Source organism: Zingiber officinale, chromosome 3A, assembly GCF_018446385.1.
Source record: "Zingiber officinale cultivar Zhangliang chromosome 3A, Zo_v1.1, whole genome shotgun sequence".
Classification (NCBI taxonomy): Eukaryota; Viridiplantae; Streptophyta; class Magnoliopsida; order Zingiberales; family Zingiberaceae; genus Zingiber; species Zingiber officinale.
Genome location: NC_055990.1, coordinates 149,211,415 through 149,228,555, shown reverse-complemented (window position 1 = coordinate 149,228,555; position 17,141 = coordinate 149,211,415). Strand labels below are relative to the sequence as shown.

The 17,141-nt window shown below is 43.5% G+C and overlaps 2 protein-coding genes across 3 annotated transcripts in view; one reads left to right on the top strand and one right to left on the bottom strand.

Annotated features, from left to right (window-relative positions):
* Nucleotides 1-9,248, top strand: part of LOC122052767 (transportin MOS14-like) — a 42,797-nt gene extending 33,549 nt beyond the window's left edge. Inside the window, exon 24 of one of the 2 annotated variants that reach the window (XM_042614465.1) lies at nucleotides 8,541-9,248. In XM_042614465.1, the coding sequence (XP_042470399.1) occupies nucleotides 8,541-8,765 (225 nt within the window). In that variant the 3' untranslated portion in view covers nucleotides 8,766-9,248. The remainder of the gene's footprint in view (nucleotides 1-8,540) is intronic. The other variant, XM_042614466.1, reaches the window with a different exon arrangement.
* Nucleotides 9,249-10,425: 1,177 nt separating this feature from the next.
* Nucleotides 10,426-16,859, bottom strand: LOC122052766 (acetyl-coenzyme A synthetase, chloroplastic/glyoxysomal-like). The gene is made up of 18 exons (XM_042614464.1): nucleotides 16,496-16,859; nucleotides 16,031-16,174; nucleotides 15,801-15,956; nucleotides 15,597-15,719; nucleotides 15,346-15,514; nucleotides 14,806-14,888; nucleotides 14,526-14,627; nucleotides 14,362-14,450; nucleotides 14,158-14,248; nucleotides 13,834-13,947; nucleotides 12,909-12,985; nucleotides 12,741-12,819; nucleotides 12,473-12,541; nucleotides 12,218-12,393; nucleotides 11,777-11,833; nucleotides 11,561-11,651; nucleotides 11,361-11,459; nucleotides 10,426-10,838 (listed from the first exon to the last, which is right to left on the bottom strand). The coding sequence occupies exons 1-18, from the start codon at nucleotides 16,715-16,717 to the stop codon at nucleotides 10,653-10,655; spliced, it is 2,127 nt and encodes a 708-aa protein (XP_042470398.1). The 5' UTR covers nucleotides 16,718-16,859; the 3' UTR covers nucleotides 10,426-10,652.
* Nucleotides 16,860-17,141: the final 282 nt, after the last annotated feature.

Here is a 17,141-nt window from a genome sequence, read left to right as displayed (position 1 = left end):
AATAACATCTTTCATTATGCGACTGAGCTGCCGTTCGGCGCACGAACGTCACTTGTTCACTTGCTCGCATTTTTAATTCCGATTAACCATCTTTTGCTTCGCGCCTTACCTCCAAGGGGTTTTCGCTAGATTTTCGCATGCGAGCCGCTCGGACGTTTATAGACGCCGGCTCGTCGGTCTTCCGCTCGGACGTTTATAGACGCCGGCTCGTCTCTCGATATTTAATGTCGGAGCTCGACGGTCTTCCGCTCGGACGTTTATAGACGCCGGCTCGTCTCTCGATATTTAACGTCGGAGCTCGACGGTCTTCCGCTCGGACGTTTATAGACGCCGGCTCGTCTCTCGATATTTAACGTCGGAGCTCGACGACCTTCCGCTCGGACTTTTATAGACGCCGGCTCGTCTCTCGATATTTAACGTCGGAGCTCGACGGTCTTCCGCTCGGACGTTTATAGACGCCGGCTCACCTCTCGATATTTAAATTTGGAGCTCGACGGTCTTCCGCTCGGACGTTTATAGACGCGGCTTGTCTCTCGATATTTAACGTCGGAGCTCGATGGCCTTCCGCTCTATTTAACGTCGGAGCTCGACGGTCTTCCGCTCGGACGTTTATAGACGCCGGCTCGTCTCTCGATATTTAACGTCGGAGCTCAACGGCCTTTACGGCTAACTTCGACATTGCCGATCGGCGGAACCCTTGGCCATCCTTTGAATTAATTTTGCTTCCTGCATTACAAGGACCTGGGCGACTAACATATACAAAAATGATTTACATTCGTGCACCTTTCACCCCGCTCGATAAGGCTGGAGATGATTCGCACTCCACGGTCGATCCAGCTGCCGCCCGTCTTCATCCTCCAAATAATAGGCCCGCCCAAGGAGCTTCAAGCTTGCCGACGTCGCCGACCGGCTTGACTTTCTTCCAGACGAGATCGCCGACCTGGAAGGATCTGGGGATTACGCGGCGGTTGTAGTTTTGCTTCATCCGCTGCCGGTATGCCATCAGCCGAACGGACGCCTTGGCTCGCTCCTCGTCGACCAAATCCAGCTCCATGTTCCTCCGTTCGACGTTGCCATCATCATAGCTCTGGATCCGGACGGACTCAACGCCGACTTCGACCGGAATGACCACCTCGCCGCCATACACCAAATGGAACGGCGTGACGCCCGTCCCTTCCTTCGGCGTCGTTCGGATGGCCCATAAGACGCTCGGCACTTCATCCGGCCAACTTCCTCCCAAATGGTCGAGCCGAGCGCGCAGAATACGAAGAATTTCCCGATTGGCTACTTCGGCTTGACCGTTGCTCTGGGGATAAGCCACGGACGTGAAGTGTTGCTCGATGCCGTAGCTTTTGCACCAATCCTCTAGCATCTTCCCTGTGAATTGCCGCCCATTGTCGGAAACCAATCGGCGAGGGATGCCGAACCGACAGATGATGTGTTGCCAGATAAATTTTTTGACCATCTGTTCGGTGATCTTGGCTAGCGGCTCGGCCTCCACCCACTTGGAAAAATAATCGACCGCCACTAGCAAAAATTTCCGCTGCCCGGTCGCCATCGGAAATGGACCGACAATATCCATTCCCCATTGATCGAACGGACATGAAACTGTTGATGCCTTCATTTCCTCTGCCGGTCGGTGGTTGAAGTTCTGGTACTTCTGGCATGAGAGGCACGTCGACACGGTTCGAGCGGCGTCTGCTTGTAAAGTTGGCCAAAAGTACCCGGCCAAGAGGATCTTCTTGGCCAACGATCGTCCGCCCGGATGCCCTCCGCACGATCCTTGATGTACTTCTTGGAGGATGTAAGCCGAGTCCTCCGAGCTCACGCATTTCAACAATGGGCGTGAGAAAGCCTTTTTGTAAAACTGATCGCCGATGAGTGTGAACCGACCGGCTCTCCTCCTTAGCAGCTGGGCTTCATACTCACTGGATGGTGTGGCACCCGAGCGGAGGAACTCTATGATGGGTGTCCGCCAGTCGCTTGGAAATGTGAGGCCTTCCATCCGGTCGACGTGTGCCACCAATAGTACTTTTTCAATTGGCTGCTGAATGGCGACCGGCGTTATTGAGCTCGCGAGTTTGGCTAACTCATCAGCTGCTTGATTTTCTGCTCTGGGTATCTTCTGGACAACAACTTCTCTAAAATCGGCTTTGAGCTTCTCGAAGGCTTCAACGTAAAGCTTGAGCCGAGCATTATTGATTTCGAAGGTACCAGAGAGCTCTTGAGCGGCCAACTGCGAATCCAAGTGAAGCGTTACCCGACCGGCTCCCACATGCCGAGCTGCCTGCAAGCGTTATTGGTAGCTTTATAATCCAGCCGGACGGATAAGTGCATCTTCTCTTCTTGAGGGGAGAGTAACAATATTCCAATCCCGCTTCCGAGCCGAGTGGACGACCCATCCACAAATATTCTCCACATAGCTTCCGGCTCCGGCCTTTGCACCTCAGTCACACAATCGGCCAAGGATTGCGCTTTGATCGCCGAACGGGGCTGGTATTGTATATCAAACTCACTTAACTCTGTCGTCCACTTGATGAGCCGCCCGGATGCCTCTGGATTTAGTAGAACACGTCCGAGCGGGCTGTTGGTTTTGACAATGATCGTATGCGCCAGGAAGTATGGACGAAGGCGCCGAGCGGCGAGAACCAGAGCGAAAGCCAACTTCTCGAGCCCAGTGTAGCGAGATTCAGCATCTTTTAAAATGTGACTAAGGAAATACACAGGCTCCTCTCCGCTCGACCTCACTAAAGCCGAGCCGATTGCATGCTCGGTTAAAGACAAGTACATATAAAGTGGCTCGCCCACAGTCGGCTTGGCTAATACCGGGAGAGAGTTCAGATATGCCTTCAAGTCTTCGAATGCCCTATTGCATTCTTCATCCCAGTGAAACTTAGTGGTCTTGCGCAAGATTTTGAAGAAAGGGAGGCTCCGGTCGGCAGTTTTGGAGATGAATCTGGACAAAGCAGTTATCCGACCGGTCAAACGCTGCACTTCCCTTGTATTTCTTGGAGACGGCATATCTTGCAGAGCTTTCACCTTACTGGGATTTGCTTCGATGCCCCGCTCGGTCATTATGTACCCCAAGAATCGCCCTCCTTTTGCTCCGAACAGGCACTTATGGGGATTTAGCTTGATTCCATATTTGTGTAGCGTTCGGAAGGTTTCTTCCATGTCCTTGAAGAGATCGGCCGCTCGGACTGACTTAATGAGAATGTCGTCCACATAAACTTCTAGATTCCGCCCGATCTGCTCTCTGAATACTTTATTCATCAAGCGCTGATATGTGGCTCCCGCATTCTTCAATCCGAACGGCATCACATTATAGCAATAAGTGTCGTCGGCCGTCACGAAGCTGACTTTTTCTTGATCTTCACGGGCGAGCGGCACTTGGTGATAGTCTTGGTAGGCGTCGAGCATACAGATTAATTCGCAGCCGGCCGTAGAGTCCACCAGCTGATCTATCCGGGGCAGAGGATAAAAATCTTTCGGGCAAGCTTGAGACCAATACTACGTTCGCCAGCCAGCTCGGGAACTGCACCTCGCGTATATGGCCGGCCTCCAGAAGTTTTTCCACCTCTGCTCGGATGATGGAATTCTGCTCGGCGCTGAAGTCTCTTTTTCTTTGCTTTACTGGCCGAGCGTCCGGTCGGACATGCAACTCGTGCTGCGCTATGTTCGGCGAAATTCCGGGCAGCTCATGTGTCGACCAGACGAAAACATCATGATTTCTTCGGAGGCATTGGATCAGCTCCTCTTTCTGCTTCTCCTCCAGATCGGACGCAATAAAAGTCGTGGCCTCCGATCGGGTTGGGTGAATCTGCACTTCCTCTTTTTCTTCATAAATTAAAGAGGGTGGCTTTTCGGTGATGGCGTTTACCTCGATCAGGGGCGCTTTCCGAGCGGAATTGGCTTCTGCTCGGACCATCTCGATGTAGCATCGCCGAGCTGCTAGCTGGTCTCCCCGTACTTCTCTCACTTTGTCCTCCACGGGGAACTTGATCTTCTGATGGAAGGTTGAGACGACCGCTAGGAATTCGCTGAGCGCCGGTCGTCCCAAAATGACGTTGTAGGACGAGGGAGAGTCGACCACCACGAAGTTTGTTGTTCTTGTCCTCCTGAGCGGCTCTTCTCCCAGCGAGGTAGCCAGCCGGATCTGTCCGACCGGCTGAACCTCGTTACCCGTAAACCCGTAGAGCGGAGTTGTCATGAGCTGCAGCTCGGTTTGATCAATTTGCAGCTGATCGAACGCCTTCTTGAATATGATGTTGATCGAGCTCCCTAATACGCGATGAATAGTATAATTGGCTATTACCGCTTTGATGAAGCGAGCATCGTCGTGGGGTACTTCAACTCTTTCCAGTCCCGGGCCGAAATTAATTTCGGGTCCTTCAGCTCTCTCCTTGCTATCTGGAGTTGACGGACGCCCGCCTTTCTAGCTCGGTTGGAGTCTCCTCCGGCCGGGCAATAACGTTGATCTCGCCTCGGGAAGTATTGCTTATATTTTTCTTCCCGAGCGGACGGTCTAGACCGCTCTCGGACGCTCGGCTCTCACCTTGGAGAACGATGTCGATCGGGAGTTTGTTGCTGTGGCCTACCAGCTCGCGTCCGATCGGCTTCATGAGTTCTCTGTCGCCTGTCGACTGAGGGAGACCGTCGTCCGGCATTCCGGGGCACAGGATGAGCCACGAAGGGAAGACTTCGACAATCCCTTGTGTTGTGCGTATCCGTCCGGTGGAAGGAGCAGAACATCGGGGTCCATCTCTTCTTTGGCTTGGGCCGGGCGGCAGCTACCTCTTGCACATGGGACCTGGCGTGGGGGGATCGGATTGCTTCGGCCCTTGGTCCTCTAGGCGGCTGATGAGTGGCGTGCTGTTTCCGCTCGGCCGGAGGAGCCCGCTCGGCTGGTGTTTCCTTTTTCCTTGCCGCTTGCGCTTCTTCCACGTTGATGTATTCGTTAGCCCGGTGCAGCATGTGATCGTAATCTCGGGGCGGCTTTCGGATGAGTGATCGGAAAAAATCCCCATCTACTAGGCCTTGTGTGAAGGCATTCATCATGGTTTCCGAAGTGGCCGTTGGAATATCCATCGCCACTTTGTTGAATCGCTGGATGTAAGCTCGGAGCGATTCACGGGCTTCTTGCTTAATGGCGAACAGGCTCACGCTCGTTTTCTGGTAGCGTCGGCTGCTTGCAAAATGGTGGAGGAAGGCCGTTCGGAAGTCCTTGAAGCTTGTGATGGATCCGTCCGGCAACCTCCGAAACCACCGTTGAGCCGATCCCGAGAGAGTGGTAAGGAAAACTCGGCACTTTACTCCATCCGTGTATTGATGGAGAGTAGCTGTGTTATCGAACTTACCCAGATGATCATCTGGGTCGGTTGTCCCATTATACTCGCCGATCGTCGGAGGCACATAGTGCTTCGGCAGAGGATCTTGCAGAATGGCCTCTGAAAATTGGCGATTAATCCTCTCAGGTGATGCGTCCGCTCGGGGGGCTTTCCCCTTTCTGTCATCCCGTCTAGGCACTTCATCCGAAGAAGATCCCCTATCTCTATGAGCTGGTACGGCTTCAGGGGTGCGGAATAGGGCTCGATGAAATGCAACGGGGGCCGGTGGTGCTTCCGCTCGACCACCAGACGCTGATGTTGCTTGCTGCTCCGGCCGCTCGGCTGTGGCTTTCTGTTTTTGCTCCACGAGCTTGGCGGCCCTTATCTCGATCAGAGCGTCGAGTTCCTCGTTCGAGAGCGTCACCATGTGTTGTCGTCCAGCCTCGTCCATTGCTGCCGATCGGATGCAAGAGCGTTCCCACGGACGGCGCCAAATTGGTCCTGTCCGAACGGCTGACTCAACGGACGCTGGGCATGTGGCGCTCTCCGGTTGCGGATGTGGGTCCTCGACTGGTCGTACGAAGCTCCGGCGACCCTGCACAGAAGTCGGGCCGGGAAGGGGTTCTCGGCGGCGACCCTCCGACGCTCAAGTCAGGCAAGCAAGTGGTAAAGAAGGTGGCTCCAAAGCCTGTAGAATGCGTACTTCCGGCGAAGTCTGCGGCTCTTTATATAGAGTGGTGAAAGAGCCTCTACACGCCCACCGAGGCGCGTACGTGTCCGCAGCCCATACCTCGGTATGTGTTTGTCAGAAAGCTTACCTGACGCCATACTGCAACAGTCCCATCGCACCTTCGATGGGACAACAAGACACCCCGCTGTCAGACTAGGAGTATGGCTTAGCCATATGACTTGACGGCTGTCAGAAGATGTTCCTGTTCTCCTTTACCCACCGTCGGCCGGGACGTACGTCCGGCCGGCTGGACGGAGACCATCGTCCGGACGGCCTTCATCCCCTGCGCCGGCTGGGCGGCACGCCCCTCACGTCTCGCCTGTCGCTTGCGTTGAAATGCTGGGGAGACTTCCGGGCGAGTGCCTTCCGCTCGGCTCTTAGACATTGTTTCATTGAGCGTCGAAACCCCAACTTTAGTCAGGGCACCTATTGCCTCAGCTATTCACCGGTTGGTCTGCCTATCCGGTCGGCCACTTGGCCTTTTGACTCCAGCGTGGCATGGACCCCTCAGAATGGGGGTCCCCCGTTCTAACTGCCGGATCACTTGACATTCACACAATTGCAGTTTGGATTGAGGGAACTCACAATCAAATAGAATGGATGAAGTGGGATCTCATAACATCTATGTGATCAGACTACACGATTCTTGGCATTGAGACCCTTTGCAATGGAGCTAAGGTGACCCAAGGAATTGGATCTGAATCAACTGATTGCACACAAGGTGTTAAAAGTTGGTTCTAAGCAGTAAACGGGGTCTATTGCCTAGTGCCCAGCCAGTAGGCCTCAGCAATTATCATTAAGATATATCAAAATAGAAAAGAAATATGGTAAATTAAGAATGACTAATATTCATGTATGAATTTTAACAAACAAGTAATAAAAAAACATTTTAATTTCACATTGCAACCAAGAAAACTAATTGTAAAATTTGGAAAAGAGACCGGAGAAGAGAGAACTCATCTAGGGAAGAGAATAAAAAAGAATGGTAGAAAAATGATCAAAATTTAGTGTAGGACACCAACATCGAGTTAAAAAAAATGACATAGAAGTCACATGGGATGCTCAAATAAACAAGGGGAGTGATGTAGGCTAATGGGGAGAACTAGGATTGTTTTTTAATATCAAATGCATTAGAAACTTGTAAATTTTTATTTTATTTGCCTTAGACCCATCTGTGCCTTCTAAGTAGATTGCCTAGGTTCCCTAGATGGTTTATCTGGCCTACTTTTAAAAGAGTTACCTAACAAGGACCATCTAACAACTAGGTGAAATGCTCGTGCCTAAACTGCCTAGGCGATTGTCTTAAACAATGATTGTAATTCAATCAGAGATGACAAGATAGCATCTAATCCTTCTTTAATTCATATTACTACTTCCATAATATATGTTGAGGCATACCATGGATTACTAGAAACAGATTTAGAAAGAATCTAGCGGAAAAAACTAAACCAAATATTCAAAATGAAGAGCTAACCAATGCAAAATATTATTTATAAGCATAGGTAAAATACAATGGATCCTTCCCCGGGACCCCGCATGGCAGGAGCTTCGTGCACCGGGCTGTTCTTTTTTTTTTATAGGTAAAAAGAAACTCGGATAAAGTTAGAAATTATCTAGTTAAAGCTCTGGCTAGATGACTCTGTTTAGAGAAAATATTGTGTCCCTCTAGCGCATAAGATGTAGCAATCCTCAGATTCAACAGCCAACTTGCCATGCTTAATTGCACTCCTAGACTTAAGTCGAAAGTTGGCCTCCAATTGCATTAGAGCCTCGAGTAAAGGTGGAAATGAAAAAAAAAAAAGAAGTCTTTCACATGGTTGGTCACTGAGAAAGAATTATTGACTTGAAGTTAAAAATGTTTTTGTGGTGCGTGGTGTTGATTATGAGACGGCTTATTGAATGTTGATGTGGTAAACTTAGTGGATATATAATATGGCTTATTGATAAAGTTGAATATCGTCTATTATATCCACTGGATTTTATTTTTGTTAAATTTTATTGAACAATTTGACATCCTACATAACAACTCAGTCATCACATCGGTGTGAATTGAAGATAATATGGATTTGACTCAAGGATAGAATTGTTTCAGTAGTTACATTATGAATAAAATTATTAGAATTGAAAGATGGAGAATCCTGTAATTCAGGAAAAATATTAATAATTTGCCTGAAATGTCATTTTAGATTCTAGCATGATTTTTCCAAAAAAAACTGTACTCTTTCATTTGCAGCATTTGGCAGCATTATGAAACAGTTTGCAAAGAGTGAAAAGGCTAGTCTATGTACTTGGTGTTTTCCTATTCTGCAAATTTACCTGGTCTTTTACTTTGTTCTTTGTTCTAGATGAGAGCTCTTTTGATTGTTATTTAAAGCACCTTCTGTATTGACTTCATTTTCTACTTGACATGAGCACAATATAATTTTGTCCATACATCTGATTACAAACTTTACCATTTTAATTTCCATTTTTCATGCAAATAGGTGCAGTTTCTCCCTTCAGAGTATCTGAAGCAAGGTGAGGTAGAAAGTATCGTACCATTATGGCTGAAGGCCCTGTCTAGTGCAGCCTCAGATTATATTGAGAGCAAGACCAGTAAAACTGGTACAAGTGATCATGGCCACATGCTAGGTAAAGGGGGGAGAACTCTCAAGCGCATCGTTAGAGATTTTGCTGACAGGCATCGTAATTTTCCAAATCCTACATAATTGACTGCAAAAAACTTCAATTCTTTTTGCCCTTTTATGGCCTGTGAAACGGGAAGTGTAAATTGGAGGATTATAGCCAGGTCCATTCTGACATTCAACAGATGGTATTTGAAGATTTTGCCCAAGGGGGCTTGTATTTCCAGAAGGGATATCTGACTGGTTGCAGATTTGAGCCAACTGATGGGATTTTTCAAAACTCCACAAAATTAGTTTAGCTCAAGTGTATTCTGAATGGTATTGCTACTCCAGAACTGGATGTCAAAGATTCAACATCACGTAACGGTAAAGAGAATAATGCATCGGTATGAAGGGAACTGTAATGGATTTTGGGATAATTTTTTTTTCTGTCAGATAATGTTACAAATGTTATGTTACGCCTTGTAATTCTAGTTTCCTTTATTTTTCATGAACACCTTGATGGTGCTTGTATTTGTAAAGAGTTTCAAATAAATGCGATGTGGAACGGATAGTACCCCGGATATAGAATCTCGTATTCTTTGAAAATCTTTCATCACTATAATTTCTTGCATCATATTCCACTTATATATATCCAACACGCTTGTGCGGTTACATTTTTTTGCTTGAAATTGTTTTTGTTCCTATTCCACATTGCAACACAGCCATTTTGTATGTTCATTGCCCAGTTACTTTAGCTATTGACGACTTCATAGGAGTTTTGTGAACGAGAATTGTCTAAGATTGATATAGTTAATACCACCTGTCCTTAAAAATTGTTCATATTATTAGGTGTTTCTACAATTAGACCTGTAAATTTGTAGCGTTCTTCCTAGTTTTCAAACTTCATCATGTCTCTTCTAAACTATGTTTTTTTTTCAACAGTTATAAAATAAATTTAAATAAAATGGAATCTTGTGCTTAAAATCAAATCTTGATCTTTTAAATGGTTTGTGTTTTACCACCGAGCCTTGAACCCTAAAACCATCCAAATATTTTTAATAAGGTGAAGCATTGATGTCCTTGTCCACCTACAGCCATTTTATGAGCCCATTCTAGATAGTCTCATGGATGTCCAGTTGGTCAGAGCATTAAAAAAAGAATAACTCGATACACAAAGTTCATGTCATGCAGGATCTCGGAAAAAGATTTATTGTATATAGTCTTATCTTACTTTTTGCAAGAGGTTATTTTTAGGATTTAAACTCGTGAATTTTTTTATCACAAAACTATTTTACTGTTGCGCCAAGACTAAAGAGTAAATAAATTTATTATAATAGAACAATAGATTAATTTTTGACGGGTGCATATTCTCAAAAAAAAATAAATTCCTTCTATCTCCTAGCTAACTTGACGGTTAATTATAAGTCAACATCATAATTTAACTTCCTTCACATAATTTAACTCCTTTCCTAATTAAACTACGAGAGTTATCTGAGATGAACGTGAACACTTTTTACTACAATTAACACATTTTGAATAATTTGAATGTAATCCAACCGAACCACTTCAAGGAGCCCCCAAACCTTTCGATCGTCCTAAGCCTAATCCATAACAGAACTCAGCCACGCTCTTTCCTGATCAATCTTCACTAGCCAACTTTCTCAATCTAGAACTCAGCGGCACTAAAAGAAACAACTTCAAATGACTGCAATATATATATTTATAAAACAGGACGTCAATATATCTAGATAGATGTTTATACTTTTACTCAAACAGGGTGAAAATCCTTGATCTTTTATTTAATTTTGTAACAATTTCAAATGGCTGCATTGCAATAAGAACATAATTGAAGTAGCATCCAGAAAAACTACAATAAACCAGACACACAATGCCTCACATTTCTTTACCATGCTAAAATTCCCAAAAAGAGCACAAGAAATATGCATTAAGTTATACTCTGACTGTTTTGTTACAATCACCTTTCCTTCACTAGCAATCACCGAGTGAAATTAGCTGTTCCACAACACTTGGGTCAGCAAGCGTACTGGTATCGCCAAGCTCATTTAGCTGCCTAGATGCAATTTTTCGTAAGATTCTCCGCATGATCTTTCCACTCCTAGTCTTCGGAAGTCCAGGCGCCCAGTGGATTTTGTCGGGGGCAGCAAATGCACCAATCTGATAAATGAGTGCACTATAAGCTATACAAAATCAAAGCAAAGATGATGGATCCGTAGTAGCATTGACACTGTTCGACCAAGGTAGCATCCATCCATGTTCTGAACATAACCAGGAAATAAAGTAATGCCATCCTTGTTCAGAAATACTTAAATGTGGATAATCATCAGGTAATCAATCCCTAGTTGGCCATTTGAATTTTTAATGCAGTTAGTTTTCAGTGTGAGATGCAAAACTATGATCAGTTTGCTGAATCAGTTTACATAGCATTGATATGCAAAACCTTCATGCATAGCCTGGAAAGTTAAGATTAGAGACGTTTTGTTTCAACTTTCATGAAATAAATATGACACATCACTATCGATGTAGCAAACATAGAGCCAGAAAATTGAACCTAATTCTAGAGCATGAGGCATAAAACTCGAAAACATATCCAAAATAACAAAGAAGATTTCTGTAAGTCAAATTATTTATAGATGCCCACAGTTGATTGTGTAACCAGGAATGATAAGAAAACCACACCTGATTTCTGACTACTGAAATTAGACTTTTCCGAAGTTCTTCACTGTAAGGAACACCCTCCACTAAAGTCACAAACGCATAAATTCCCTGACCTTTGATCTGAGAACAGGAAAAATTATTGCAATCAGATTTTCTACAAATGAAGTTCTTATTGCTTGAAGTGGCATAGGCTGCAGACAACTAGTATAGTGTTCTTATACCTCATGGTCAACTCCAACTACAGCAGCCTCTGCGCATTGGGGATGAGAAACCAAGGCAGATTCTACCTCAGCAGTGCCAATACGATGCCCACTGCAAAGAATAAAAGAAATTCTCTAACCCGTCAACCCCATAAGATAAAATGCTCAACAAATTCTGTGGTTGATAATATCTATCCAAAAAGTAGTGATATGTTTGCAGCCATTTATTTAGAGTACCTCACATTGATGACATCATCAACTCTTCCAGTGAGCCAAATGTAACCATCTTTGTCCCTAACAAATTAATATACAGTTAATACTGATGAGAACCATGTTATTTTCACAATAAGAACTTTGTGAGAAAATTTAGATGAGCTATAATATTTAAATTCTCAAGTGAGATGGTATCCAGCACTATGTTGGTACATAAAAAAAAAAAGAGAGTATATTGCACTCCTTAATATCTAACACTTCTAAAAAAAAGTACAGCTAATCAAATAATAAGATATTGACTAGGTGTCATGTTCAAATCATTCCATGTTAGTGGCCATAATTAAATTCAGAACCAGAACACCCATCTGCAATAGAAAGTCTTAAAGAATTTTAGAACACAGTAAATTGTCTCCTAATAGTTTATGCCTATATAAAATTGGCACCCAATAAGGGGGGAAAAAATACCTGCTACATCCATCCCCAGTAAAATAATAACCAGCAAAAGGTTTAAAATATGTGGTTTCATATCTTTCATGATCACCATAAAGTGTCCGGAATGCACCAGGCCATGAGTTTTTGATGCAAAGATATCCACTGCATTCACCTTCAATCTCATTCCCTTTCTCATCAACTATAACTGGCTGCAGTACTTTCTCAAACAGTATTACTAAATACAGCTTAAAGACTATTTCCATATATATAAGTCTGATTAATACATACCTGAACTCCGAAGAAAGGAAAAGTTGCGGAGCCAGGCTTCTGAGGCCATGCACCAGGCAAAGGCGTAATCTGTAATCAAATTATAGGATTTAAAGATACAGCTCAGATTATCTGTAATCAAATTATAGGATTTAAAGATACAGCTCAGATTAACAGAGAATTAAATTTAATAAGTGATGAACTTAAAACTGCAGGAAACAATACAAGTGTTTCCACCGAAGTAGATAACTGGCAATAGAAAACCATGGATGGAACAGAGCCCACTTACCATGAAGCCACCAGTTTCTGTTTGCCACCAGGTATCCGATATAGGGCATCTTGAATCCCCAACAACATTGTAAAACCACCTAAGCAATGTATATAAGATATATTAAGGAAGCTGTTATAGTGAAAAAAAAGTTAGAAGAAGATAGCTAGTTGAAGGGTCCAGGTGAACCTCCATGCACTAGGATTGATTGGCTCGCCTACACTACCAAGAACACGGAGAGATTTCCGTTGATAGCGAGTGACATACTGCAAACAACGAAGGGTTAGTGAAATAGAATCAGATGGTCAAATTGGTAGTTCATAGATTAATGACAGATTCTGTGAAGTAAACCCAAAACATACATGAACAAGAAGAGGTCATGAATACTGTTTGAGGTCATGAACAAGATTAATGACAGATTCTGTTTAAAGATACAGCTCAACCCCATTTTGGTTAGGGAGCACATAATATTCCATGAAAGGAAAGTACTTCATCAAATTATTGTTTTGGTCAAGAATACAACTGAGGTCATGTATGATTTGCCATTACCTTTAACAAGACCAATAATGGCATTCGGGTCTGTCATTTTGCTGGAATAGGTTCTGTTGCTACATGTGACAGGATAAACATACTGCTTTGAGTCTATTAGTTTCTTGGTAGTCAGAATCAGTCATATAAATGTTATTTGACAGGCTATTATGGGATATTGTCTTGTCCATTATATAATCAATAACCAAACAACCCGTGTTATCACATAGATGGACACAAGAAGTGCACATCTGCTTGGTGAATTAAAGAGTGGTACTTCCTGAGAGGACCAAACAAGAAAAAAAAAACAAGTGACAGAAAATTTAGCTTCTACAAAATAGACTTTGAGATGCATATGATAAGAGAAGAAGCTGATTTGATATGTCAGATTACAGGCACATGTTTACTTCTAAGACTTCTAACACAAGATGCGAAGATATGCATTTCATATATCAGTATCTACTAAACCTAGGAAGTATCAAAGAAACAGGAAACATTTTGCTTGAAGGAAACTAATGATAAATCATAAATGAAATTACACAAGATTCTTAATAAATCATAAATAAAATTACAACAAGATTCTTACCGCATCACCTTCGCGCATTAAGGAGCGCACTAGGGTAGGGGCTGTGTAAAATATTGTCACCTTGTATTTATCAACAATATTCCAACAGCGTCCAGCGTCAGGATAATTTGGAGCCTGAATGAATTGTTCACATTGAATTAGCAAGATGAACTATTTTGTTTATGTGATTTTAGAAAGACTATGGAATCACACATCTTCAATAAGATGAATGAAAATCGCTTCATAATTGGGCTGAGATGACTTCTCTATACATTGCCAATTGCTACAAAGATAACGATAGGAAAAAATTTATGTAAAAATGAGAGGAGGAAAGACACTATTTACCCCCTCAAACACCACAATGGTTGCTGAATTCAAAAGTGGGCCATAAGTAACATAACTGTGCCCTGTTATCCAGCCACAATCAGCAGTGCACCTAATTCAAAAGATAGGAAATACTTAATCCATTTGCAGAACAGATAAGTTTTGTGAAAACTAACTTCAAAGAATACTCTGGAGTAACCCATAGAGACAAAGAGGTAAGCATACCAGTATACATCTGAAGGTTTGTAGTCAAATGCATACTTGAATGTTGTTGCTGTATATGCCATATATCCCCCAGTTGTATGTAAAACACCCTATATGTTAAGGCATAAGTCTCCAGTACTTAGTACAAAAGAATGGTGAAAACCCATTAATACTAAATTTGCAACCTTTGGCTTCCCAGTGCTACCACTAGTGTACAGGAGAAAGAGTGGGTCTTCTGCATCAACCCATTCCACATCACATTTTGTTGGAAATAGAGGGACAACATCCTGAATTCACAATACAAACACAAAACGATGAAGTCTCTTGTGCTACTTGCTAACCAAAAATAGGCGACTAAGAAAATATTTGTAACTAAGTTCAAATCCTCAACAATTGACGTCAGAACAAAATAAGCCAAAAGTTACAACTGCAATATGTCAATAGTGAGCAATCTAGTCCACAGACCTGCCACCAGACATCTCTCCCATCCTGCCATTTGGTATCTTCTCTCTTCATGGCTGATTTGTTTTCAAAAGTCAAACACAGGTCTGTTCATGCCAAAAGTGACAAAGGTGCAGAATAAGATTCCATCAATGAAGGAACAAAGATATCAGTCAGACATAAATAGTGCTGAGTCTTGAGAGCAAACACTGACAAAAAAAAAAAAAAATACAGGTCAAACAATGCATTACATTGCCTTGGGAATGCCATTTATACTAAAAACAACATTTAAGAATGACTTGTTACATCTTTCTCATTCGTCGACACAAACTAGTCAGGTGAATGAATCAAACACAAAAACACTCAGTCATGCACAACATAGCCAAAAAAATTAATTTAGTTATAATGAAAAGCTGAGATAAATTTAATAAAATCATCTCAAAATTCAATCCATGTCATTGAGGATGGTAAAAGCAGTTGAAAGTACGCAGTTGAACAGCACATCTTAATAGGTATGTGGTGCTCCATACCATGTTCAGAAGATTAATCGAATAAATAACATACCTACTGTAACACCATTTTTGACAGATTCTCTGAGGGCGCTATCAACTATCTCTTTGAGATGAATAGGTTTGGAACCTCTCCTCACAGCATTGCAGGTTATTACTGCTTTAGGTTTGCAGTCAATAATTCTTTGTGAAAGTGATTCAGAAGAGAAGCCCGCAAATACCACCTGAATGGAGCTTGTAATCAATATTTTTTTTTCTTAAAACAAATCTAAACTGAAAATTTGGGAGAAGATTTCATCGACTTACTGAGTGGACTGCACCTATACGAGCACATGCTAACATTGCAATTGGCAACTCTGTCAGCATAGGCAGGTAAATAATAACTGCATCTCCTTTTCGCACGCCGACATGTTTCAAATAATTGGCGAGCTATGACAAGAAAATACAATATAGTGAACAAGATAAACTTCATACTTATTGAACCTAACTTGGGAATGCTCCACAGCATACCTGGCAAACCTTCTCCAATAGCTCAGCGTAAGTCAAGCGCCCGTCATCACCCAGGTCATTGCCTTCCCAATAGATAGCAACTTTTCCACCATTACCCGCTTCGATGGTTCGATCCAAAGCATTATAGCTAATGTTCGTTCTGCCTCCTTTGAACCACTGTTATCATCAAGTCAATGTCTTTTGCAGATCAAAATTTTCCACCAAACAAGATTAAGTGTAAGACAACTCACCTCGAATTTGACGGTTCCCTTCCTCACATCAATGTTTTCGGTGTAGACCTCCGGATTCCACTTCTCCTTCCAGTAGAACTGGGAAGCGATCTCCGACCAGAATCCAGCTGGATCCTCTATCGATTTCTCGTACATGTTCCGATACTGAAGATACGTGATATTAATGCGGAGAAAAAAAAAAGGCAAAACAAGTTTATCCAAGAAACTAAACAACGTTTCATTTTAACGTTTTCGCATTCTTCCGAATCGGAAAAAAAAAACACACACACAACTAGTTCTGTACAATAGCAAATATCACAATCTCCAGGTTTCCACAAAAGAATAAAACTTACGTAAACCTAAAAAAACCAAAACTTACTTAACAAAACAACGGACTGTCCAACAAAGGAGGAACCTTCAAGCCCACAAAACGAAGTTCTCTCAAGAAAGCTCGAACCGAAGAGTTCAAGGAAAAGCAGCACGCACCTGTTCGGTAGAGGAGACGAGGGCCTGGCTGGAAAATTCTTGTGACGGCAAGACGAGGTCGTTCTCCTCGGATTCTAGGGGCTCACCGAGGATGACGGCGTTAAGGTGTGGGATCCGACCCGCGCCCGAGGGGTGCAGGGACATGGATTCCACGTGCCGGAGGCGGTTGGAGAACGCGCCGCCAACCTTCGGAGACGCCGCCGCCGCCTCACCGGTCGTCATCACAAACCAATCACGACACCCTCCGGAAGAGGAAGAAGAACGGCGATGAGGGAAGAGGTTTTGGCGAAGAGGGACCGAGCACAAGCAAGGAGAGGAGTCGCCGCTGAGATCTGAGACGACCAAAGCTCTGTTGCGCTTGTTTGACGCCAATTCGGGCAAAACGATAAATTATAGGAGCCGTTGAGGACCATTTTGTAAAATTGAAGAAATTAAGGAAATAAATTACAATATCGTCAAATATCTAAGTCAAATATTCGAAAGATGTTTTGATGTGAGGTATTACGAGATGATTTTTTTTAACGGGAGATTGTTCTAAAAATGCAGTTCAAATCTCAAATTTCTCTATCCTCGTATCCCTCCAAATTATATCTCATGATATTATGATATTTTTAAGATGTGTACAGTATCCTCATGATGTGTAAAG